General features: G+C 42.9%; 1 protein-coding gene across 3 annotated transcripts in view; it reads left to right on the top strand.

Moving 5' to 3' along the window:
* Positions 1-26,492, top strand: part of FAM13A (family with sequence similarity 13 member A) — a 164,817-nt gene that overhangs the window by 126,217 nt on the left and 12,108 nt on the right. For all 3 annotated transcript variants that reach the window (XM_063136233.1, XM_063136232.1, XM_063136234.1), the window contains 7 exons: positions 5,868-6,015; positions 17,230-17,443; positions 19,146-19,284; positions 20,178-20,259; positions 20,396-20,616; positions 22,605-22,688; positions 25,989-26,084. In XM_063136233.1, coding sequence (XP_062992303.1) covers positions 5,868-6,015; positions 17,230-17,443; positions 19,146-19,284; positions 20,178-20,259; positions 20,396-20,616; positions 22,605-22,688; positions 25,989-26,084 — 984 coding nt within the window. The remainder of the gene's footprint in view (positions 1-5,867; positions 6,016-17,229; positions 17,444-19,145; positions 19,285-20,177; positions 20,260-20,395; positions 20,617-22,604; positions 22,689-25,988; positions 26,085-26,492) is intronic.

The raw sequence follows: 26,492 nt of genomic DNA, 5'->3' as shown, positions 1-26,492 counted from the left end.
CATTTCTGAAAGCAGTGATGAGCCGTCCATGTATGTTCAGAATGCGCGGCTGCACATTCACTGCACCTCCCTTGGGTCAAAGCCGCCATTATTCTTCAGAAAGGCCTTATGGATTATTCATTGCATTACGAGCTGCATGAATGAGCAAGTAGCCCACCGAGTGTAACTTACACTCACGGAGATCCACTTTTATTGCAAAACAGTGCTGTCTGCTAAGCAGTAAGAGCAAAATACAGCAACGTTCGCTGAGTTATATATATATATATAAAAAGAACGTTCTAAGGCGGTGTGTTTATTTAGCACCTGCTGCAACGTACTAGACTGAAATTTTAAGGTTGGTGCAGAAGTACACTTAATTCTGCAACATCGTAAACAAACCTGATGGCAGATTATGGCCTGTTCACTGCTGCTTTATGTATTTTCTGGTTCTGTTTACTTCTGGTTACTGAAGAAAATGTTCTGGATGTACACTCTCTGTTTCTCTCTACCCCCAGTTCCTATTGAGGGGAGGAGGGAAAACTCCTGACCTGATTTTATTGCATTACTTTGAAAGATCATTGGCGCTCTTAAATGACAGCTGTGGCAACATAAGTGCCGAATAAGTCACTGGTACAGCTTGTCTTATGGGGCAAGGGAATAAGATTGTTCTTTTCTGTGCTCTGACGAATCATGTTCCTTAAGTGTTACTTCATCCTTCAACTTCTTCCATGGTGGGAGGGATGGGAGCAAAGAGAACAGGACGTGGTGGTGGATTGCAAAGAGGTGTCTTGGATTGACACTTACGCATTTAAACTGATTTGGTTGAGGGATTTGAGGAGCAAGGGAGTGTGTTTGCCGTTTTTAAAAAATAAAAATTTCACAATGTTTCTCTTTCTTTTTTAAATTGCTGTATACGTTAAACTGAGGGGGGAAGGAAATAGAGTTGTGCAATCCATTGGGGGTCATAACAGTTGAAAGACCAGGTCTTTCAACATCAAAGATATTATTTGAGACTTCCTGAATTTACTATACTACTAAAACGCTCATCCTTTATTTCTTTAACTAATTAACTAATTTTAAATTGTTTGATTTCCATTCCTTTCGATAGAGAAGTAGCCATCAGGCAGATTACATAAAATACTAAAACGATTCTAGCTTCTCTGGCCCCCACAGCATTCCACTGAGGTAGTATATCCCCCCCCCTACCCAGTCCTCATGTGGCCGTACTATTGACTTCTATCCCACTGCACATGTCTGACTGCTAGCGTATGGGGAGGGGGCATCCTTATTTATTTATTTATTTATTTATTTATTTATTTATTTATTTGGTACCCCCACCTTTCTACCAAAAAAATTCCTGCTTTGAGCAAGGGGTTGGACTCGATGGCCTTATAGGCCCCTTCCAACTCTACTATTCTATGTGTCTATGATTCTACACACATAATTAAAATTGACTAAAACAATAACATACATTAAAATATGATACAAGCACAATTATAGAATAAAAAGTTAAAAAAAAAACTGCGCCCAACCTAACAGACCCACTTAAAGTAGTCTTTGCCTGCTGGCAGAAAGACAGAGGAGTGTGAGCAAACCTTAGCCGAAATGGGAATGTTCAGGACACAAATTAGGGTGTGAGCTAAACTGTCTTACTCTCCCATCCTGGGGATTCCAGCCATTGACTAACAAACCTTCTATCTGCATGGCCCCATCATTACTTCTGGGTCACAATGGAGTGAGACAGTATATTAGAAACTAGCTTTGATGTGCAGATACGTTGATAAATGAATATGAGTAGAATTGTAAAATATTTATTACGTTTACCCATTGTTGGCCCTATTATTTTCCAATTTGCTTTGCTAAATGCAAATAATAAAAGTTCAACGTTTTGGGACAGGTTTTAAGCATCCTCTTTAAAGCCATGCCTAAGTAAATGAGAGGCCGGTGGCTTGGATGAGTCATTAAGGCTGCTATCCTGCTTAAGAGGAAATAATCCTAATTGAACCTAGCAGAATGCATAGACGTTAGTGGGTGGATGGGTTATATTTCTTCTCACTGATAGCTGAGCACACCTGTAAGAGGAGGAAAAGGGTGGAAGAAGCAGAGGGAAAACACGGGAAGGTTGGAAATGAAAGACCTCTGGACACGGGCACGCACACATGTAAAATTCCATGAACAAGGCAGGGCGATCACACTGTAAAACTGTCATCTAGAAGTAGCTGTGTTAACACGTGTTGTTGGCCTGTCGTCTTGACGTTCCTCCCTACTTCTTCTTTTTTGCGTTTCTTTTATTTCTCAGTTTTAAATGTTTTATTAAAACAAACAAATAAACATTGCAAACAAACACAAAACCAAACATACAAAACATACACAATTAAGATGGACTTCCGATTCCCTCCCCAGCAAAAAATACGTAACAATATTTTCTCTTACTCTATAATTTCTTTTATTTCTGAAGCTGCAGTCAGGCGTCACTTTCTTAACTATTTTACAAAACAATTGTGTTTAGGACAGCAAATCCATATTTATTTTATTTATTTTTATTTATTTAAGGATTTTTATGCCGCCATTCATCCAACAAAGGCTCTCATGGTGGCTTACAAAAGTATTTCTTGACAGTCCCTGCCCACAATGCTATTGTGAGGAGCAATTGTGTGCCGTGTCATTTTTTAACACTTCTTTTCGCCTATGTTGCTTTTAAAACTGGGAATGAATTCAACCAAGAAAATATGCCTGTTTTGAACACAGTGTTCATTCCCTCCCTCCCTCCCTCTCCCTCTCTCTCTCTCTCTCTCTCTCTCTCTCTCTCTCTCTCTCTCTCGTAGTTGTTTTGGCAGACGGAAGTATGCAGTACATTATTACTCTTTAAGATTTCTGGAGCTTCTGTGGTTTGATTGTTTACATTCTGTATGGCATTTTCCTGTTTGGCAGATCGCCCTGGCAATCCGCTTGACTTTACTGGTCTGAAATGAAACCTAGATTCTACAGCAGAATCACCGAGTCCCTTTCAGTAGACCCAGATTTCACACTGAGGGTGCAATCCTAAACATCCTTTCTAGGGAATAATCCCCATCGAACACAGTAAACCTGTATAGGATTGCACGGCTAAAGTTTGTCGTTTTGTTTTGTTTTGTTCATTCTGTTGACTCTGGAAACAGTGCTAATTATTTATAACCGCAATCAAGGATCCTACCCATTTAACTCTGGCTCTGGAGGAGCGTTACACTTTTATTCCAGTATGACCATCCAGTTGTCAGTGGAAGAGCATTTGCCTAGAGTATAATCTTCCTTTTTTAAAGTACAGCTCAGGAATGAGCTGCAATCATGCAAAAACGAAGAGTCTCCCCACTGATTCTTATAAGAGTGAAATTGCATTCTTAAGCTGCAAGCCTATGCACTCTTAAAATGGAAGCAAGCCAGGGGGGCTTGCTTCTGAGTAAACACGCCTAGGTTTGGGCTGCATGACTGTCATTTTAAGCCTAATTACTTGGAAGCAGGTTCAGTTGGAGTAAGTGAAACTGATTTCAAAACAAATAGGCTTAAAATTAATGTCAGAAACTGCTGAGAGTACACGCAGCTCTGCCCAGTTGGAAGTAACTTTAAAAATATATATCAGTATTCATGCCATTGGTGATTAATTTTCCAAACTTTATTAAATATTTGTTGAAACCCAATATTTTCCTATATATCAACTTTAATTAAAGAACAGATGTTATTCAACAGCTGCAACTGGGATAGCAAACAGTTCCCATGCTTCATCCAGAAGAGGTTGCTGGGGTGAATCCCTCTGTCGTTTTCTTTACAAAAGCAAGTTGATTTATTTCTGCTAACTATGTGGGCCAAAACAGACATTACTTTAAATATGTGTCTAGCAGCTATTTTTTTATTTTCATTTTTAATCCAGATTAGGCATAGGGGGCCTGATCTAGTTCTTTAAAGCTCTGCATGCTAGGGTCCTGATCCAGATGGGGGACCCTGCACCTACTCTAGAGTAAAAAACCCAACCACTGTAGCTGCAGATCACATGTTTTTCGAAGAAGGATCCAGGTTTTATCCCAAGTATATCCAGGTATCAGGGCTTGGAAAGACTCCTTCCTAAGGCCTTAGGGGCCTTGCTCAGGTCAGAGAAGTAGACAGTACTGGGTTAGATTAACCAATACTCCGACTCATGGTAAGGCAGCAGCATCTAATCAACTATCCATGCTTCTACTGAGGATCATTTTGTACTTTTCCAATTTGGGGCAAGATTAATTCAGCCATTGATTGATGCATTTCCCAGAAGACTAAAGTTTTCTTGAAGTTGTTCCTTTTCCCTCTCCAAGCAGAGTGGTGTATTTCAGTACCCACCATCCTTTTGACTGCAGCATTAAACAAACCCATTCCAATATGGTTTGATTTTAACCATAGTTGAAAACGCAACCGAGGGCAGTTACATTTTCAAACACACCTATTTGCATCAATAGTAAACAGAGGTCCCATACTTACAAATAGATTCCCTTTCTTCCAAAGAAATATCCAGAGTTAAAAGTTTACTCCAATTTGACATTTGATGGCTGTTGTTTTTGTAACAATAGCACTTGTTAGTCTGTCTTACCTCCTCCATCAGCATTTTCTGTCCATCCCTAATAGTATGGAAAGGGAACAGAGGTCTGTGTGTGTGTTCTCTTCCCCCCCCCCCCAAATCGCCTTCTCCCTAGATTAGAAGTGAAGATCTTTGTTCATGTTGAGAACTGATGTGTTTGCATGTACTTTGGCAATCTCTGCAAGCTGAGTGTCTCTGCCTCGTTCGTTTTGGAGAGCGAGAGCTTGGGAGACCACTGACGGACTCAAAAGGGAAAGTCGGATAGGTTAAGCACGCAAAACAAATAACAGAGGGCACCAGGAGCAATGCTTTCTGTGCACACAGTTGCACGACGGATCTCAGATACCTTGTGAGTTAGTACAAGCGCAGCAAAAAGCTGCTGCCGCTCTCTCCGCTCGGCTATAAATTATAGATCACCTTCTCGGCGGCTCTCCGCTTAGGCGTAGTATTGGGGAGTGGGGGAAATGGAGGAGGACTGGGTGGAATGGGAAGCGTTCCTGGTCTCTGGCTTCTTTCCCAAGGCCTTTCATCTTCCAGTTGTCAAATGCCAAAACCCCACTACGATTTGGGTTTGCGCAACTGCGGCTTGTAATATCCCATCGCTCCTCCATAAATAGTCCTGCTCTCCCCCCACACCCAGCTAGAAAACAACCACAGGAAACCGAGGGACATGCAGCCAGGCCAGCTTAGCTGGCACTAATTGATCGACGCCGGCGGAGCTTGCCGGAGAGCATTTACGCGCCGTCCGTCGCTTGCGCTCTTTGTCAGGCGGCTCGGCTTCCTCCAGGGAGAGGGACGGCAGCGGTGCGGTCTACTTCCAAACGACACTCGGTTGCTACAGGAGCCTTAGCAACGGCGACACTACTACTTCGGCTGGTGTTTTGCGTTTCCTTAGCTGTCTCAAAAGTCGCATGTTTGAGGGGAAGTCGCATTCCTCGCTCTGCTTCCCTCCCTTTCCATCCCATTCAGTAACTGGACACTGTATCAGCAGCCTGCACTTTTGGAGACAAGCAACCTCTGGATTGCTCGCTGTGACATTTTAGCCAAGGAGGAAGTTCTTGTGTGTGTGGAGAAGAGGATATTTTTTTTTACTAGTAAGAGCAACCAATTAGAATTGAAGGTGGGTAGAGGGAAGGACTGAGCAAAGAGCTTGGATACTAAGAGGTTGTTGTTTTGTGATTATCTGTATAAAAGAAGTATATTTTATTTTTGCAAGTATTAATAGCTATACTTCCACCCCCACCTACCCTGAACCTTACAGCACATTTTTGAGTATCTGTTTCTTGTTTTGTGGGGGTTGTTGCAGAATTCAAGCATGAAGATCCAGGAGCCTCCAAACATTCCTGAAGCCAAATTGCAGAAGAGCCAAGATGCTGATGGCCCGGAGGAATCCTTCGTATCTGAAGTGCCTCGGCTGGACCTGACAGCGTTGTGCAGCGACAACAACTGGGAAGGTACAGCATCCCTGAGAGAATTCTTACTGTATGTAGCTGTGTGTGTCCCTGCCCCCCACCCCAGTTTTTCCCTTTTTCACATTCAAGAATCAATCATGTCACATATCCTATAAAAGCCTTCCCCAACCTGGTCCCTGCTGATCTTCAGCAACACGAAATCTATTTCAATTCCAAATTTAAACTTTTACTCCGGGGGTGGGTGGGGAGAGAGAGTTTCGGGACATCCCTTTTCAGGATTATAAGTTTGGGGAAAGAAAAATTGAATGTCGTTAACATTTCATTGGGTTTTTTGTTCGTTTGTTTTTTCGCTGTTTATTTGGTTGATCAATGTGGTAGCTAAAAGAGTCCTGCTCTGGCATCCCCTGCACAGTGACCCATCTAGAACCCAGAGGAACAATGTTCTGTGTACAGCCATAGGAGATTCCGTTCTATCTTCCCAAGCTCAGATAATATCAGAACAAAATAAAACTTGCTTAGTTTCCTACTTCTGTCATCTCATGGAACTGCCTGGATTTCCTTTAGGATTGCTGTTGTTGTAGTTGGTGTTTCCCAAGTCAAAATCTGTTTTTCTGCTGTTCTTTGTTTTTCTTTAAAGATCTTAAATTGATTGTGTTTCAGATGATCTGATTGCTCTTTCACCACTTGGCAGAGCAGACATGTTTTGCATTAGCCCTTTTAATGTTTTTCATCTGTCTGGGCTCAAATACGCATGCTGCTATTGGATAGCACTGGGAGAGGGGTGGGAGGTGAGAGAATCACTTTCACTTGTTTACATTCATGAAAACCACCGCGTTGAGGAGCATATTCTTTACGTTTGCAAGAAAGGGAAGTTAGCATTGATATTCTCTCTTTTCAGTAAAATGGCCATTTTGGGCTTCTTCGCTCCCAGAGTTTTGTAAAGTTGAAAAGGCGTGGAAAATTGAAGTCATGTTATTGAAAAACAGGTGTTCATTCCAGTTCTGGAAAATGCACCGTTGGCGGTGTCTGATACCTTTCTGATTTTGTATCTTCACAGACTTCAGTATCTCCTTTTCTCCTGTGTGCAATTAAGGGCAGCTAGTTATTAAGAATTCATATTTGGAAATACAGAAGTATAGGGATTGATTCAGTCTTGCCTTTACAATAGTGAGATGAAATGGGTAATACATCTGCCGTTAAGACACAGGAACCTTTGGGAGGTAATGTCAGTTTATATACACTTGGCTATTTCCGTATCGGTTCAAAATTTCTAAAGCATGGTCAGATACCGCAGCTAATATTCAAGCATGCAGGGCCAGCAGCAGTGGGGGAGTTCTTGACGGAAGACACCAGGTGATGTGCTTTTCTTTTTGTGGGCTGATAATTCACTAGAGGCTGTTCCCTCGCATCCAGAGTTCTCAAATGAGCCCTTCCGGCTGCCATTCTTTTGTTGCATTTCCTTAATATTCTAATTAGCTGTGCCCTGGGAAGGTACAATTGTGTATTTATTTTTTCAAAGGTGGCCTGGACAAGAGTTCTGCACTTGCCCTCCTGTGGCTTCAGCTGTCAGTAATTGAACCAAAGCACTTTCTTCTCCCTTTTGAAGACTAGATATAAAACAAAGGATAGGATTTGAGCAGTGGGTGGGTGGAGGGAGGCTAGAGGGCAAATGAGTCTTACCTTATTAAAACCTCCCCCAACGCAGCACCCTCCAGATGTGTTGGACTGCAACTTCCATCATCCCCAGCCAGCCAGCAGAGTGTAATGAGAGATGTAGTCCAATGCATCCGGAGGACACCGCGTTGGAGAGGGCCGCCATGAGTTTGTGACGTCGTGTGGTTTCCCCTTTAGAATAGGGAGAATTTCAAGGGGGAAAGCAGGGAGCCAAGTTTTATTTCCAGAGGGAGCTTCCTTGTCATCTTCCCTCCTTGTTTGATGCTTACTAGATATGATGGAATAGGAGGAGGATTATGTAAGTAAGAGCGGGAGGGTAGGTGCTGTCAGTTGTAATCTCATCTCGCCATTTTGTAGACTGCCAAGAGCTGCCAAATGGTGACCCTCCCCTCCCCAACATTTTAGTAAATAAGGAGGCCTAGAAGTATTTCATTTAGCCCCGCATTGTTCCGTTCTTCACTTTGTCATGATTTGTAGTATAGACTTTCCCTCCTGAAAGATAGCTATTCAGCAAGGAGTGGGTGCGTGGATGACTTTCAACACACTGTTTTGGAGATTTTCGATGTTGTGAAATGTCACCTTGAGATCACAGTCTTCGACTCACCACATCGTGGAAGATTTTCCAACAGTGCGTTGAATTACCCAGAATTTCTCAGAAAAGATTAACGCACACATGTGCACACCTGCACAGCGCCTTCACGAGATGCTAAAACAGCTCCAAAAGTATGGCAGCGGTCACCAGAACATTTCCAGTTGTGCAGAACCAGAGGCCACCATTGTTTTTCTCACGAAGTGTTTACAAAATCACAGGGATGTGTTTCCCAAGTATTGTAATGAAAGAGGGGGTCAGGAAAAGCAAAATATGGTTGCAGTTTGTGAAGAAGGTTCTTGTGGTTGCAGGGCAAGAAATAACTTCTAACACATAGCATTGGATAAGCCTGTATTATTTATTTATTTATTTATTTATTACATTTCTATACCGTCCAATAGCCGGAGCTCTCTGGGCTGTTCACAAAGCTCTCTGGGCGGTTCTGTCTGCATTGTAATCTGCATCTGTACCTTCTGTCTGCATTGTAATGCCAATAGCTAAAAATAATTTCGGCTGCAATCCTATCTACACTTTCTTGGGAGTAAGACTCATTGAACTCAGTGGGACTTACTTAATAGTAAACAGGCATAGGATCATGCTGCAGGCATGTTGCCTGCGTTAGTTCCCTGGAAGTGCTGCTCCTGTGCTCAGCATTCGGGATGGGCACTATATTTCATGGCAGGAAATCCCCAAAGCCAACTGAGATAAATGCTTAGCAGAAGTGTTAAACAGGGTCTGCTGCTCTTGGATGGCCTTGCTAGCCAAGGCAAACGTTAGGGTTGTCTGGTTACTGCCCCTATCCTTCCCCTGCCTGCTTGGCAGAGGTGCTTGTGGCATTTCCACCTAGCAATAGCCAAGGAAGCCCCCCACCAACATTTCCTGATCTAGACTAGTGTTGGGGGCAAGTCTCTTGATGGTTTGGCCCTATTTGGCCAAGGCATTTGGGGTGCCGTGGGCATACAGTTGCCAGCTCCCCTTTCCCACCCCGAGCCTTCCTTCCACCATTGGAGCTGCAGAGGACACAGGGACTGCTGTGAAACTCCCAGGTTGGCCCCCAGCCATCTCTACAGCTTCAGGGTTAGGAGGAAGGCCAACTGCCTGTCACTGTTGCCAGAGGGCACCGGCACACTTGCCACGGCGTTAAACATCTTGGCACGGCAGAACAAAATGGGGAAATCCAAGTCCTCGGGACCAGGTAGGCAATTCCCATGCAAACGGACCACCTATAAATATATAAAACATCCCTTTCCACAGATGATTGAACCTTGATATGTAGGTATGGTAAATTTTAAGTGATATATGTCTTTTTTTTTCTCCAGGCTTTGTATTACTGTATTATTGTATATATGCATGGATGCTCCCCTTTTGGTGTATTTGTCAGGGCCTTTGGCCAGTACAATAAACTTGATTGATTGATTGATTGATTGATTGACATCTTCATTTAATGCAGAGGAAAGAATTGCTATTCTGCCATAGGAGGGATTGCATGACATCTAGTGGTTTGGGGGGTTTTACGGGGAGAAGTTAGGAAGATTAAACTCTACTGCCATTCGCACACCAGTGAGCCAGAATATGTGACTGTTCAGATCTCTTAACATGCGCTGCCCTTGTATCCACAATCCACACATAGCCCTTCTTTTTCTTCCTCTTGTAGTTGTGTTCTCCAGAATACTAGGTTTCTACAAACAGACAGATTTATCCTATTAGATCCCATCTCTTTCAGCTGAGTAGCTCCCTGTTTACTCTCCATTTTAGCCCAGTGCTCTTCTTTGTCTGCCCTTGATCCCATAATCTCATAACTCAGTTGCCCCTGAAGTTCCCTCTTCTCTTAGCTATTCATAACCAGGTGCACACACCTCACTTGGTGATGAGTCTTGTGGCCTTTAATCCCACACTGGAACCATTGCTCATTACTGCATTTCCCTGGGAGCCCCTCTTGCTCATCCCAGAAAACCATTCGTCTTCCTGAGACAAACTTGTGTTTGTTGAGCATTTATGGACCATTACTTTCTTCACCAGTTGGATCTAACGTAACTGAAGTAGCGCCTCCCATGCGAAAACAAAAAAACGTATAGGCTTTTTCTTCACTACTGAAATCTAGTCAATTTAGCAAAACTCACATCAGTAATTTCCAGCAACTATGTTTTCACTCTTGCGTGGTGTCATTTCCTGCCCCACACCAGCCCTCAAAGTTGCTGTTTCTTCCCTGGATTGGTCACAGGCATGTTCCCAGCCAATCAAGGGTCACATAACACATGGCACTATGTGATGGTGATATTATCTGTGTAATGATGTTACAGAGGGGAAATGTTTAAAGAAAGAAGTGAACATTTTTACAAGGAGTGAGGAAAACTTGTCACATCGTAGTAATCTGGGAGAGTTTCAAGTGTTTCTGAAAAATAGCTTGTAGTTGGGTTTTTTCTGTAGTTTTTATGTGTTTAGCCTTATGGGCTTGCTTTTAATTTATGTCATGTACAATTTGTTCTGTTCTTGAGAGTAACAATTATGTGACATTGATGATATCTGCATGTAGTAAATAGGATATTTAAGATAGGATATGTGTGTACATCATATTTAAGGTAGCTACATCTTAAATATGCTGCTGCAGGGCATTATTTTGCAATAGCTTGATTTCCATAGCGGGAAGGAAATAAGTCAGTATTTTCACTGCTGAAAGCAACCCTGCCAACCTCTTGAGTTTAGAGAGAACTGTGCACTGTATTACTGCAAGTGCTTTTAATGCCTTCCGTGCTTCCGTAGTTGCTATGTTCTGGAGTGCTTTGTTAAGACAGTTAACACGTTTAACATGCACCACCCAGCTGCAGACAAGCATGTAGAACAGATGGTGGGAATGTGTGATAAGCTTCAGTGGGCCCATTCAGAAAACACCTTAAACCATGATTTTGATCATGGTGGTTAAGCCAGAAAGCCAGACTGTGTTCAGAAGACATCTTAAACCATGGCTTTAACCACAGTGGTTAAGCCAGAAAGCCAGGCTGTGTTCAGAAGACACCTTAAACCATGGCTTTAACCACGATGGATAAGGCTTTTTGCTTTATTCAGTATGGTTAAAGCCGTAGTTTAAAGTGTCTTCTGAACACAACCCGGCTTTGGGGCTTAACCACCATGGTTAAAGCCATGGTTTAAGGTGACTTCTGAATGGGGCCAGTCTAACTTTCTGAACAATCGGGTTTTGGAGTTACAAGGTGTGAAATCCCGCCACCCTTCCTCCGTTGCTTGTTTTTATAAGTGTACCCCAGGTGAAATAAAAAGAAATGTACGGTGATTTGAAGGAGCAACTGGATCTATATGAACCACCCACGACCCTAAGATTAGCTATGGAGGCCCTAATCATGTAAGACCTATTAGATTGGTGTGCACAAGACAGAGGGCCTATGCTGGCACATTGTTTAAGAGCAAGCAACTCAACTCCCAGGATCAGATCAAAAGCTCACCCATTCTGTTTTCACCCACAGTGGCTTCAATGCTCTTCCGTTTGGGAGCAGGAGCGGAGGGAGATACAACTCACTGCATGTTGAAAAGTAGCACACCAAGGACCAGATATGGCAGAATTCTTCTCCCTAAAAAGCTAGTTTTTAATATGCAGGGAGTTTTGTCCATAGAATAGCATTCAATTATGCTACAGCAGTACAGACTAAGAAAATCTATTGCTACTTAGTTTCTGCACAAAGTATAAGCTGAGCCTTAATTCTGACAGCCTTACAGGGGAAAGTTGGCAATTAATTAATAACTGTGAATGAGTTTTAGGAATCTAAAGACCTGGTGACTTGACTAGTGCAAGATCAGACTAAGCACTTCTTCCTAAGCAGGAAAAGCATTATTTTAAACCTCTTGTAAGACCTTTTGCAGCAGTTCCGCTTTACCAAAAGGTTCTACCTTTGTGGGGTAGTTTGTTGTGTTTGACTCCAGAATTCCTTTTCAGAATTACAAGTTCAAAGCCACAAATCTTCAACCAGCTAATCCTGTGGAGCTAAGTAGGAGCATGCAAACCAGCTTAGTAAACTATCCAAATGCAGAAGATCAGCGTCCTCGTGGGATCTGGTGGGGAATGGTCACAAGATGAGACGATTCCTTTCAGTGTGTTCCAAAATGCTGATCACCCTGGCTTTCCACTCTGGTTTATTCCCTTTCCCACTCTTCCTCCACCCCCCTACAACACGTTGTGTATTGAGCTGGTTCAGGCTTTGCAGTGCTAGTCTTGAGACAGGAGTGTCTGGTGTCTGCTGTACAAAAGTGGGATTGCTTGAATTTGTAGCCTGTTCTTTGCAGGTCTCCAGGGAAGGGAGTGTTGATGGAAGTAAACACCTGGTGATCTGACCATTTCAAAGGAACAGAAGCTTGGCTTCAAAAGCATGGGTTGTGTAGAGTTTGATGATGTCACAATGGAAAAGAGGAAGGATTAAGCAGAGCATGCTGGTAAGGAACAAGTGGATCCCTGGTCAGGTAGAAAGTCTCCATCTTTAGGGATACAGAAGGACTGACATGAGCCTGAACTTTGGTGTAGTCAGAAGAAGTTTAGGGACCCTTGCTGTAGCACTGTAGTCTCCCAACAGTTGTTAAATGGAGGTGCCTCATGCTGTTGAGTCTAGGATACTTGAGCTGCTCAGGAACCTATGTCTATATTCTTTCCCATACCTGACATCGCTGACCTTGAATTTCCATGGATTGAACCTGGAAACTTTATACATGTGATGGACGTCTGCCACTACTTAGCGACCTATTTTCCTGTGTCATCTCAGAAAGTGAGGGATGACAGCTTTGATTCTCTTTTAGAACACGATAAAAGCATGCTAAGGCAACAATCATGAGGGCCTTTGCCAATCTACAATTAAAACCTGGTTTTGTAATGGTACAGCAGGTCTCGGGATAAGGGCTTTGGCAAAGGGAAATGTCATAGCACAGTGGCAGAACTCGTAGCTTTATGTGCAAAAGGTCCCAGGTTCAATCAGAACCCAGCATCACCTGGTAGGACAGGGCAAACTCCTTCCTGATACCTTGGAGAGCCGCTGCCAGTCAGTGTCGACAATACAGGCCCAGATGATCCAGTGGTCTGACTCAGTATAAGAGCCGGTGTTCAAATAGGAAAATCTTTTGTTTTTGTTTTTAAGGGGTTGTTTTATTGTGCTGTAATACTCCATAGGAAGGAAGGAAGATATTTTATAAATGCTGTTTGTTTTAAAATAAAACAAAGGAGGGAAACCAAGGGCCTTGCTAGACCTGCCGGGATAAGCCGGCAGGGAGGCGGGGCGACGGCGTGCTAAGTTTAACGCGCGCCGCCCAGCCTCCTAGACGGCCGACCCGCAGGGACGACGGAAGCCCTGCAGCGTCGGCCATGTTTTTTTTTTTTTAAAGGGGCCATGTGGGGCCCGAAGCCGCCGGAGAAGGTAAGGGTTTTTTTTTAATTTAATCCCCCCCATCCGCCCCCCTCGCCGTCTCCTTCGTCGCCCTCCGCCCCCCCACCATCTCCTTCGTCGCCCTCCGCCCCCCCCCACCATCTCCTTCGTCGCCCTCCGCCCCCCCCACCATCTCCTTCGTCGCCCTCCGCCCCCCCCCACCATCTCCTTCGTCGCCCTCCGCCCCCCCAACATCTCCTTCGTCGCCCTCTGCCATCACCTCGCTGTCTCCTTCGTCGCCCTCTGCCCCCCCAACATCTCCTTCGTCGCCCTCTGCCATCACCTCGCTGTCTCCTTCGTCGCCCTCTGCCATCTTCCCCCCCCCCGGATCACCCACCTCCTGGCACGATGGGCACAGCGCATCGTGCCAGGTCCGTGGCTTTTCGCGGCTCCTCGCGAGTAAGCGAGGAGCCGCGAAAAGCCGCGGAACTCTCCACACTTTCCCCAGCTCCGGCCTGAGGCCGGAGCTGGGGAAAAGGCGCGCCATAAGCGACTTCGCTTATGGCGGGTAAGACCAGGCCTCAGCGCGGCCTGTCTGCGGATTCCCCTGTGCGTCATCTGGACGCACAGCAGGGAAGCCGGGACAGAATGCGCGCTAAGGCCTCGTCTAGGAAGGCCCCAAGTGTTAGGGTTTCTTTTGGAGAGACTTTTAGAAGAAGCTTTGGAACGGAGTAGATTTGACAGTACTATATTACATTACAAGGTAGTCTGAACAGGCTGTAGGAAGATCCAAAAATAGTGTCCTCTTACACAGGCATGGCATTCTCTGGCGTAGTGGTATATCACCATTGAGGTATTCTGCCAAGTGGTCAGGTCTCTTAATGGGTTCTCTCTTTTGAAGAAGACAAGTTATTTTGGCAGCTACAAAAAAGCCAAATGTAAAATGCAGCAAACAAATTAAGAAGCCTAATCTTTGCTCTTCAGAAGCAAGCACGATTACAATGTTGGATAGAAAGACAGTAGGTAACCCAAGGGGAAATAATAAATGTCATAGGCATTAAACTATGTTGGTGCTTGCTTGCATCATATACTCATAATCCTCTCTTCCAACTCCTGGTGGTTTCTTGAATGTCTTTGAGCTTTTTTGAATAAATAACGGGAGGAAGAAATCAGATAGAGGCTAGCATTTATTGGAGTCCAAAAATGTGCTTTGTGGCTGAAATGTATCACCTAGGGAAAGTCATGGCAAAATGCTGCCATTATCAGAGAGCATCACACATGCACAGCAGGGCCTTTTCTGCACTTACCCCAAGGCTAAAAAAGCTTAACTATACAGTGGATTAGGTCCTGAATCTTGTTGTTCCAAAGAGCATGTAGATCGAACTTGAACTCTTTCTAAACAAGCATAGCATTGCACCCTGAGAGTCTCAAGTTCGTTCCACGTGCTCTTTGAAAGAACAACAACAAGCATTGCCTACCAGCCATGCTGGGAGTTGTAGGACATTTTTCTGTCTAAACATGCATAGGATTGTTCCCTTAGAGTGGTTTTGTTGGTTATGTCTGCTGCTCCTGAACTTTTCAAATCACACCAGGCTGCTGCTCTTTTTTTGGTGGGACTGTGTTTTGAAGTTTATGACTTTTTATGGAAGTCTTACATTTCTAAGAAGTATAAGCCACCTTGAGCATTTGAAGAGGCAGGGACTAATGTGAGGTTAAGGATGCCCTGAAGACTACTGAATTTCAGGGAAGTAGCTGCTGATTTATGTCTGTGGTCAACATAGTTCAACTATAGGGACAACTTTGGAAGTTAAAAATTGAGGCACGTCCCGTTCTACTGGAGTTGGAAGGTTTGGATGAGAGTATGGCAGGACCCATCTGTTCATTCACCAGCCTCTCACAGATCAACACTCAAAATCATGAGTAAATTCCTCTTTCCGTGATTGACCCCAGTCCAGTTTAGAGTGGGGTCTATTCAAGCCCCATGGCATTTGATCCAGGGTTTCCCCACCCCTGCAAGCAGTGGCCACTGATCTGTGTATTTGATCTTTCAAGATGTGTGAGCTTTTAAAATGCATCTTTCCATTGTTTTGGTCTTCTTAAAAGCTAGTTTCTGGTTCTGATGACTACTTTACACCTTTCTGTTCCCAGTTCTAATCAGGATCAAGAACCAACCAGAAGTGACTATTAAACAGTTTTAGAGGTTTGGGGAAATAATTCAGATCAGTAATGCTAGCAAATTAGACCTATTGACTGTTATAATGCATTGTACATGGACCTGACTTGGAAGATGGTTCGGAAACTTCTGCTAATGCAACATATGGCAATGAGAATTTTAACAAGGACTAGCTGTTATGATCATATTACACTGGTCCTTTCTCGCCTTCACTGGCTTCCAATTCATTTTGGGGCCCAATTCAAACTGCTGGGTCTACATTACATGAACTACAGTACCTGATGAAATGCCTCCTGCCGTATGTATCTACCCAAGCCTTAAAATCTATTTATTTATTTAGTCATTTGTAACCCGCCCTATATTGCTGGGATTCCAAGGCAGCATACAGATAAAATCATACAACAGTATAAAACGATAAATATACACAGCTAAAACAAATTAAACCATTAATCAAGCTAAAACCAGTATAGAATTTAAAAGCAGTAGACGTAACTACAACAATTAAAACTATGTGCAACCTTGGTGAATTTAGCCATCAAAGTTTTTGTTAACAAGCCATGTCTTAACTTGGTGCCACAATGAGGCCAGCGCCGGCACCAGTCGGGCCTCCAAGGGGAGGGCATTCCACAGCCAGGGTGCCACAACAGAGAAAGCCTTGTCCCATGTCTCACCATAGTGTATGTCTCGCATTGGTGGGACATGGAGGTGGGCTCCTCCAACAGATCTCAAATCCTTCTTCAAGTGCTGCCTCAGTCTGAGTTTGGAGGCTGGCTATGAGAGAGAGGGCTTTCTCAATCGCAGCTCCTCAACTTTGGAATGCTCTCCCTAGGGAATGTTGCCTGGCACCCACATTGTTGTCTTTTTGGGGCCGTGTAAAGACCTTTTTGTTTTCCCAGGTGTTGTTGTTGTTTTAATTAAGGCACTGCGGTGTAGTGGCTAGAGTGTTTAACTGTTCTAGTCCCCACTCAGCCATGGAAACTCAGTGGGTGACTTTGGGCCAGTCACAGACTCTCAGCCCAACCTACCTCACAGTGTTGTTGTTGGGAGGATAAAATGGAGGTGGAATAGGTTTATGTACACCACCTTGGGATCCTTGGAGGAAAAAGGCAGGATATAAATTAGATAGATAGATAGATAGATAGATAGATAGATAGATAGATAGATAGATAGATAGATAGATATTTTTGATCTATTATTAGTCTCTGGACAGTGGTATTAGCTCCTGATTATTTGTTTTAGCTTTCTTTGTTGTGTTGTTCTGTGTTGGTATGTGCTTATCTTTTTCTCCTTCCGGATTTCAGTGATTTATTGTGTTTGCTATTGTTTTATTATTATGGTTTTAAGCGTTATACAATACCTAGAGAAATAGTTTTATGAGGCGTTCAATAAATATAATAAATTAATATTAAACTACAGCTGAAAATCATCGAATGCTCATTCGTTGCTCCCTCCTATTTGTTTTCCAGAGCCTGTCCCCGCCTTCTCCTCCTGGCAGCGCGATGGCTTAGATTCCGACGAAGCCCGCCTCTCCCCTCAGGCTGGCCGCCTCATTCGCCAGCTTTTGGATGAAGATAGTGACCCAATGTTGTCTCCTCGTTTCTATGCCTACGGGCAAAGTCAGCAGTACCTGGACGACACGGAAGTGCCTCCTTCCCCTCCTGACTCACATTCATTCATGAGGTAGGCTGCTAGGTGGTAACTATGAAAGGCCCCAAGAAGGCCATAACTACAACATCAGTTTGCAGCAGAAGACGTTTGTGTAGAAAAATGAAACAAATCGGACATTTGCAATATCTCCTCCCTCCTGATAGGAATGCTGCAGCATTCCAGCCATCTATTTCCTCCAAGCGCACCATTCCACTTTCTTCTCCCCATACTCAGTCTTTATTGCCCTAGCAGGGTTTTTTTGGGGTGGGGTGGGGTGTCCTCTTAGGTTTTGTTTCTAAAAATGTTTTGTACTTTTACAAACCTCAGGGTTCCCACAAGCTTGCTGATACCCACCTGATGTTTCTTAATCACTGTTTTGGCCCCATTTTTGTTGACACTCACCAGGCCTCCCAGATCCAAAAGTCCAGTTTACAACCCAATAAGCCAAGCTGGTTATCTTTTTCTGATTGGTGGCTAGAGATTCACACTCTGACCTTTATATTTCTATTGGGGCAGGACTAAAATCTTTCACACCTTCCCTTCATATGCAAGCCATGACTTTGTTTGAGTGCCACTTGCTTCAGGGAGGGAACTTAGCTTGGGGGTAAGAGCACCTGCGTTACATACAGAAGGTCCCAGGTTTAATTCCTGGTATCTCTAGATAACAGGGTCAGGTAGCAGGCAAGATGAGAGACCTCTACCTGAGACCCTTAATTGCTACTGCCAAATTGAAATAAACAGTACTGTGCTAGATGGACAAATCATCTGACCTGGTATAAGATAGATTCCCATGCTCCTGCGGTTGAATTTTACTAACCTGAGATTTTGGTGTTCTCTGGGTCAGGTAGAGCCCTATTTAATTATTTATGTTATCATGTCTTTTTTCTGCCCAGTAACAAGTGTACTCAGGCAGATTACAAATAGTAAAATAATAAAATGCAATAATAAAATTTCCTATTACTGTACATTCAGTTGGACTGTATGTAAGTGTTGAACTGGGACTCAGGAAATCCAGGGTTTTATCATAAGAACAAAAGTGCCTTGCTGGATCAGACCAAGGGCCCATCTAGTGCAACACTCTGTTCACACAGTGGCCAGGCAGCTAGCTGTTGAACAGGGACCAACAAAGCAGGACACGGTGCAACAGCACCCTCCCACCCATGTTCCCCAGCAACTGGTGTATATAGACTTACTGCCTTGGATACTGGAGGTAGCACATAACCATCAGGGCTAGTAGCCACTGATAGCCTCCTCCTCCAGGAATTTATCCAACCCCCTTTAAAACCCATCCAAATTGGTGGCTATCACCACATCTTGTGGTAGTGAATTCCATAATTTAACTATGCGCTGGGTGAAGAAGTGCTTCCTTTTATTTGTCCTGAATCTCCCACCCATCAGCTTCATGGGATGACCCCGGGTTCCAGTATTTTGAGAGAGGAAGAAAAATGTCTCCCTATCCACATTCTCCACACCATGCATAATTTTGTACACCTCCCCTTAGCCTCCTTTTTTATCCTCATTCAGTCATGAAACTAACTGGTGATTTCAAGCCAGTCACTGACTCTCAGCCTAACCTACCTCACAGGGTTGTTGTGAGAATAAAATGAAAGGAGATAAACTGTGTAAGCCACCTTGGGTTCCTTGCAAGAGGGAAAAAAGTGGGATATAAATCTGATAATAAATAAAATAAAGGAATAGACCAATGAATTTTGAAATAATGTCACCTTCGTTTCAGGAGAAGAAGCTCTTCTCTGGGGTCTTACGAAGATGACCAAGAAGATTTGACCCCAGCCCAGCTGACCCGTAGGATCCAAGGACTGAAGAAAAAGATCAGGCGGTTTGAAGACAAATTTGAAGAGGAGAGGAAATACCGAGTAAGTTATTAGAAGCCTTTGTTCTATTGATCAGGCAAGGCTGTCCGGATTTGATATTCTTTCCCTGTTGCAAAATTGAGAATTGTTACTGTCCAGAACAACCTCAGAGATTGCATTGCTAAGAGGCAAATTTGTTCAGCCTGGTAGCACAGCAGGAGAAATGGTTGACAACTCTTTAGGACGGGGTGGGCAACTTGTGGCCCTCCAGGTGTTTGGCCTACAACTCCCATCACCCCTCACCTTTGGCTGAGCTTTCTAGGGCTGGTGGGACTTGTACGCCGAAACATTTGGAGGGCCACCAGTTGCCAACCACCTTTCATTCTCAGGCTGCAATCCAGTGGCCACTGACTTGAGAGTAAGTCACATTGAATTCAGATCAAGCGATGGACTTCTAAATAAAGTATGCATAGGATCCAGCTGTTAATCCTTTTCAAAAATGTTACAATTTTGTGTATAACAGACAACACATTTTTTTTTTAAAAAAGGATAGTATTGTCTTCATGTTTTCTGGTCTTTGGCTTTCTTTGACATATGTAAATAAAAGTATTGCATTTGGGATGTAATTAAATTATGAAGTATCCTTCATTATTTTAGATTTTTTTTAAAAAAAATCTGTGGCACTCAGAGTGCATGTAATGCCAGATGTGTGGAGAAAGGGATGTGCAGATCTCATGCAGCCACAGACACACACAATGCACACATACATGCACACAAACACACACATGTCACATGCAAAGAGGCTCTTAGTGGTCAGGAGTTCCTGGGCTGTTATCCAGCTGGCATTGAAGTGAGTAAATTTCTTGAATGCAGTCCTTGGTTTCGATTTCTGCTGCCTTCATTCACCAGAAAAATAGTAAAGTCCTCCTCTATTTCTGTCCCCTCCCCCTTTGCAGCCATCACACAGTGACAAAGCGGCCAACCTAGAAGTGCTGAAGTGGACAAATGACCTGGCAAAGTTTCGAAAGCAGCTGAAAGGTGAATGGATAAACTCGGCATGGAGTCCTTGCGTAGACTTTGGACTCATTGGAATTGTTCTTTACTAGTTCACCAGTCTCTCTTTGGTGTGCCTGTCACCAAAAATCCATTTGTTCTTATTTCCTTCTCAAACTAGAGTCCAAAGTCAAGATGTCAGAGGAGGACCTGGCTCCTGTCACGCGCCAGCGTAGCAATACGCTCCCCAAAAGTTTTGGCTCTCAGCTGGAGAAGGAGGAAGAGAAGAAGCAAGACGTGTCCGACAAATCGACAAAGCCAGCTGTGGAGGCAACCTTGGAATCCATCCAGAAGAAGCTCCAAGAGAAAAGGACTGAGACAAACCGGCCCGAGGACATTAAGGTACAATTAAAAGTGTCGAATTATTTCAATCTCCAAGAAAAAAGAAGGAGGGAATTTAAGTCCTTGATCTGAAATCAAGCTTCCCATTTTGTAGTTCATTACATTTTCCAAAAATCTGTGCGTAGAAATTGGTTGATACAACAATTTTAAACCTATTGGTTTGCAGTTATATGAATCCATTTACATTACATAGTACACCTCAAAACCTTTGATTATGCAGCCCAAATGGCTTTTTGCTCTAAAGAATTAATTATACCTACTTAATGGATTTCTGTTAGATTCTGCACACATGAAAACACACTTAACCGGATTACTCATTTGAAGATTAAGGTAGCAACCCTAAACACATTTATTAGGGAGTAAGTACTGTCCATTGCACACAGTAGGACTTACATCTGACTATAAACATGTATAGATTGTGCTATAAGACTGCAATCCTCTGTGCGTTTACTTGGGAATGTCCCATTAGAATTGGTGGGACATCTTAATAAACATGAAAGTATCATGCCATAAAGGCTGCAATCCTACGCACACTTGGAAGTCCTACTTAGAAGGAAGGAAGTTGAGGTTTTCTCAAATAAATTCTTAGAATGAGGTAAGTACCTAAAACTTTACAGAAGCAACAGCTAATCATTACAGGGCAGGACAGTGTTTCACCATGCTGTTTGGTTAGTAAATAGTCATATGTTGAGAACTGATAACAGAATTTGGATAGTTAGCAAATATAAGGTTGAGATATACAAGGGAAAGGCAAATCTTTGCTTTTTCCCTTTGCACTAGCAAGTACTAATGCCGTGGCGTTAATGTTGATTTATTTATTTATTTATTACATTTATATACCGCCTCATAGCCGAAGCTCTCTGGGCAGTTTACAAAAGTTAAAAACAGTGAACATTAAAAACAAATGTACAAAAATTTAAAAGCATAAAAACGGCAAAATGCATAGAAAATATGTCAGTGTGCCTCCAAGGGTTCTTTACATCCCTATTCAAACCAAACTGGAGAAGGCCGGAAACCACTTGGAAAAGCTCTACTAGGCAACACTGTGAGGACAAAATGGTGGCAGAGAAATGGTTTCTTTTGCCACCATTGCTGCTACAGAGTGGGCTCATTAATGAGCTCTTACTTGTGCTCCGTCAAATTCAATTTCTGCCGCTTGTGTTCAGTTTGTCTCCCAACCTGCTTCTTAGCCTCCAGCTCACAGAGAAACCGCAGAGATGAATGGGCTCTGTCCGGCAGGAGAGGATGCTTAAGAGTAATATGTCAGCTGCCCAAGTCATCTCCATATTCCACAGAGTGATCAGACCTTCGACTGGAGCACCAGTCGTGCCAGGCGGGAACTGTCTGAAAGTCCTCAGGCATCCTACTTTACTCATAATAATTACTCTTCAGGCTTTAATAATTTTAATTGACTGATGAATCAACTAGTACTAAATGTTGTTAAAGGCAGCATTTAATCAATGGAGCTTTATATCAAGAGCATACATGTTTGTTTTCTTTGACGTTTGTTTTGTGTGTTACTGTAAGAGGGGATGCAACCCAGTCTATGTACACCAGTTGCTGGGGAACATGGGTGGGAGGGTGATGTTGTACGCGTCTCTTGCTCGTGGCTTCCTGTTCAACAGCTGTTTGCCCACTGTGTGAACGGAATGCTGGAACAGATGGACCCTTGGTCTGATCCAGCATGGCTCTTCTTACATTCTTATGTTAGCATCCCCAAAAGTGCATGCCAGAATGAATTTGTTAGTCTTTAAGGTGCCACAAGAATCTTCTTTGCTTTTGTAACAACAAAAACAAAACTTGACAGTCCTCAATAATAATAAGTATTGTAAGTCAGGATTTTAGCACCTTTGGAGAGATTGACGTGGAAAAAGGAAAGAATTGGGGTGAATGCGTAGAAACAGCAGCTTTCCCTGTTATGCTATAACTTTTCTTTCTCTCTCTCTGCAACCCCCTCCCTTTGTCCCCCCTTCCTTGCTTTTATGCAGGATATGACGAGAGACCAGATAGCAGCAGAAAAAGTAGCTTTGCAGAAAGCGCTCTTGTATTACGAAAGCATCCACGGAAGACCAGTAAGTAAGGCAGCGTTTATTTCAAACATGCTCAGTGTTGGGTGAATACAGATGACCGAGTAGTAAATGTTGGAAAGTTTGCCTGCTCCTTAAATGTGAGCTAAAGTGTAGTAACACAGATGAGTTGTAGTATTCTGGGATTGCTGTTGGTCCACCCCAATTACTGACTGCTAGGTTCTGTTCTGTTCTGTTGCTATGGAGCGAAGAGTCACCCCTCTATGCATTGCTGCAGTGTTCTGTTCCTGTTTGTAGTTGATTAATATCTCCTCACAGTCTTAAAACGTGTATTCATTCTGGTGTGTTGCTTCAGAGAGATCAATAAAACATTTCATCTTCTTTCTGGCATTCTCTTTCTCTTAGAAATTTTTTTTTCTGGTTTATAAGAAAGATTATGTTGCTTTAAAGACCTTTAAAGATCTGTTAATTGTAACATTAAAATCAAGATTAATTATGTAGTATGTATGCATGCATACCTATATACCTCTAATTTATTTATTTATTTATTTATTTATTACATTTTTATACCACCCAATAGCTGAAGCTCTCTGGGCGGTTCACAAAAATTAAAACCATAAAAAGCATAATTAAACAACCAACAGTCTAAGAACACAAATACAAAATATGATATAAAAAGCACAACCAGGATAAAACCACACAGCAGAAATTGATATAGGTTAAAATACGGAATTAAAAGAGCAAAATTTAAGTTTAAGTTAAATTAGGTGTTAAAATACTGAGAAAATAAAAAAGGTCTTCAGCTGGCGACGGAAGGAGTACAGTGTAGGCGCCAGGCGAACCTCTCTGGGGAGCTCGTTCCACAACCGGGGTGCCACACGCCCCCCTTCTAGTAGCCACCTGCCTCACTTCCTTTAGCAGGGGCTCACGGAGAAGGACCCCTGTGGATGATCTTAAGGTCTGGGCAGGCACATATGGGAGGAGGCATTCCTTCAAATAACCTGGCCCCAAGCTGTTTAGGGCTTTGAATGTTAGTACCAGCACTTTGAATCGGGCACAGACCTAGACCGGCAGCCAATGAAGTTGTAAAAGGACTGGCGTGATGTGATCTCGCTGGCCAGTCCCTGTTAGTAAACAGGTTGCCCTGTTTTGTACCAGCTGAAGTTTCCGGACTGTTTTCAAAGGCAGCCCCACGTATAACACATTGCAGTAATCCAAACGAGAGGTTATCAGAGCAGGCTAATTTCTCTCTTTTAAAAAACAAACAAACCCTCAAACGTACTGTACTAATCTGACCCTTATGGGGTTAAATATAGAGCTTTTTATTAGTATGGGCTGGAGCAAGACTCCGCCCTTAGACTTTTACCAGTTTCTTTCCATTTCTGTCTGGTTTGTTTCAGCAATAAATAACCGAATTTCTTTAATCTGCAAATAAATAGAACTTTTGTTTTCCTATACTGAATACAGTAAAACCTAAGCAACTGTTAAAATATACTTTCTAAACCCTGAAAACATTTCAGTGTGTTTAAGTATATAAACAACACATGGGATAGAAATCTAAAATTTTTAATTTTTAATGTGGAAACCATGGAGGAAAAAAGCAGGCGAGACAAGCTGTTCTTTAAAAGACAACACACCATAGTTACAATGTATCTCTCCTTGACATTCATTTTTCTCTTGTACTATTAACCTCTTCAGTTCTTTAGTCATCGAAACAAAACGTAACAGTTAAACATTTACCTCACAAAAAGTCCATTTCTTCACAGGGGGAAAAGTTTCTTAGGGGAAGAACTCTAGACTTGCTTTTCAACATTGAGTTCCTAGTCTCATATTCTGTTCCTCATGTTCTTGGCCTTGTATAACGTGCAATATTATTTGCATCGTGTACTTCGCCTGGTATTTGCCAATGTTGGAACAAGCCGTTAATTTTGAATTGACATCTCTGAGAGCCAGTTCATACTGTATGCTTTGAGTGGGTGTAAATTACACATCCCCACATAGTGTACTTGCTTACTTTGTCTTTGGCAACATGCCTGATGCCCATGACCCCTCTCCATTTCCTCTAGTGTTGACATTACTAAGCAATGTTGATGATTTGACATATAAGGGGTGGGGGAATTGAAATTATGAAAACAGCCATATTATTGGTTGTTTTGTACACATCAGCGGGTGTTGTTTTCCTCATTCACTGTTCTGGAGACTTTCTTCTTGGCCATTGCATTCCTATTTTTGTTTTTATTCCTGTTGTGCCTAAAATATGAGCTGTTCAGGCCATTGTCTAAGCATTACAATTGGCTTTCTTTTTCCTCCTTAGAAATAATGTTTCGCAGCGCCTGCCTAAAGTTAACAACATGATTATTACTGTCAACACTTTCTTTATAGGTTTCTAGGAGTGTTACAGTCACAACAGGAGCAAAACAATTCCAAATAAATTATTTAACTTGTCTGTCTCCTGTTAAAAGCCAAACACTGCTTTTTTGGTGGTATAAACTAGCATAGATCTCAATTGATGGTGCACTAATATAATGCAGAGTAAGACTTCAAATTGATTCCAGAAGTCATAATTCTGTAACATCTCACAGCTTACTAGATTTCTAGTAAGCTGTGTTTAAGTCTTCCTCTTGATAGACAAAACTACTTGCTTTTTTAAGAGCAGCAAAGATAATCAGTGCAAAGTTTTTAGATAAAATGGAGTCAGGAATGGACCTTGGACTTGGACCACTCAGAGATAGCAAGATAAGTTTCTAAGTTGGCAGTGGTGGTGGTAAAGTTGAAACCTTAGAACTGCAGAACTGAACCATATTATTTTAGATAGCAATGGTTAAGTGAACTGAAGGGTATCGTTCTGTTGCAGAACATTGGTACAGTTGTATGATACAGAGAGTAAATTCCAGTTGCATTTCTCTGACTGAATGTCACAGATAGCCAGGTCCCCTGCCTTTCCTTCACACTGGCTGGTGTCTTGAAATAAGTTCATCACTCGAACTGCAAGGACTAATTTGTGGTCCCTGGGAGAATTTGGGCAATAGGGATCAAGGGGATCAGGTGAGATGTGGAGAGGACAGAGGCTAAGAATCAGCTGCTCTTCATGTATATGTAGTGCCATTTTAGCTCCTTGCCAATGGTACCAAGATAACTGTTTCTAGGCCTACCAGTAAGCAGTCCAGGAGAAAAATTGCTCTTTTTTTCGCTTCAGAACCAGTTCAGGTGGTAGATCAGTCCTTCCTTCTCACAAGAGGTTCAGCAAAGGACAGTGAAACAGTTGGCGATAGAGAGAACCTGTTGCTCCTTGCAAAATTCTTTATGGCCACTCACATTCAGCCAAGTGTATTTTCTTCTTTTCAGGTAACAAAACATGAACGGCAGGTGATGAAGCCCCTGTACGACAGATACCGCTTAGTCAAGCAAATCCTTTCAAGGGCCAACGCCATCCCTATCATTGTGAGTATGGACCTTTTTCTGGGTGTTCAGCTTGAATCAGCTTAGTCTCACTGCTGGCAGGGTGCATCTTTGTGCACTGCCTCAGTCACAATCAACTTCCCCATACAGTAACATCTGGACAGATGTGTGTCATCAGAAAGCTCTGGGAAGAATAGAAGGTTGCGCCACTTTTCACTGTGGTTCACATGGACATTATAGTTCATCCTATAACCCTGTTGCGGTTTTCTACCACTATGAATGCGAGTAGTGGGGCAGGAAGTACAACTGAAGATTGGATATACTAAATGAGCACTGTTTGACTCCTGGGGTGGGGGGTGGGGAGTGGAAATACCAGTCCATAGTAATACCGAGTACAGTTCACTCTATACACTCACTTCCCCCTTCTCTACCTTGGTTTGCTATCAACAC

The sequence above is a fragment of the Elgaria multicarinata genome, chromosome 10, assembly GCF_023053635.1.
Source record: "Elgaria multicarinata webbii isolate HBS135686 ecotype San Diego chromosome 10, rElgMul1.1.pri, whole genome shotgun sequence".
NCBI lineage: Eukaryota > Metazoa > Chordata > Lepidosauria > Squamata > Anguidae > Elgaria > Elgaria multicarinata.
This window is presented reverse-complemented; position numbering and strand designations above follow the sequence as displayed.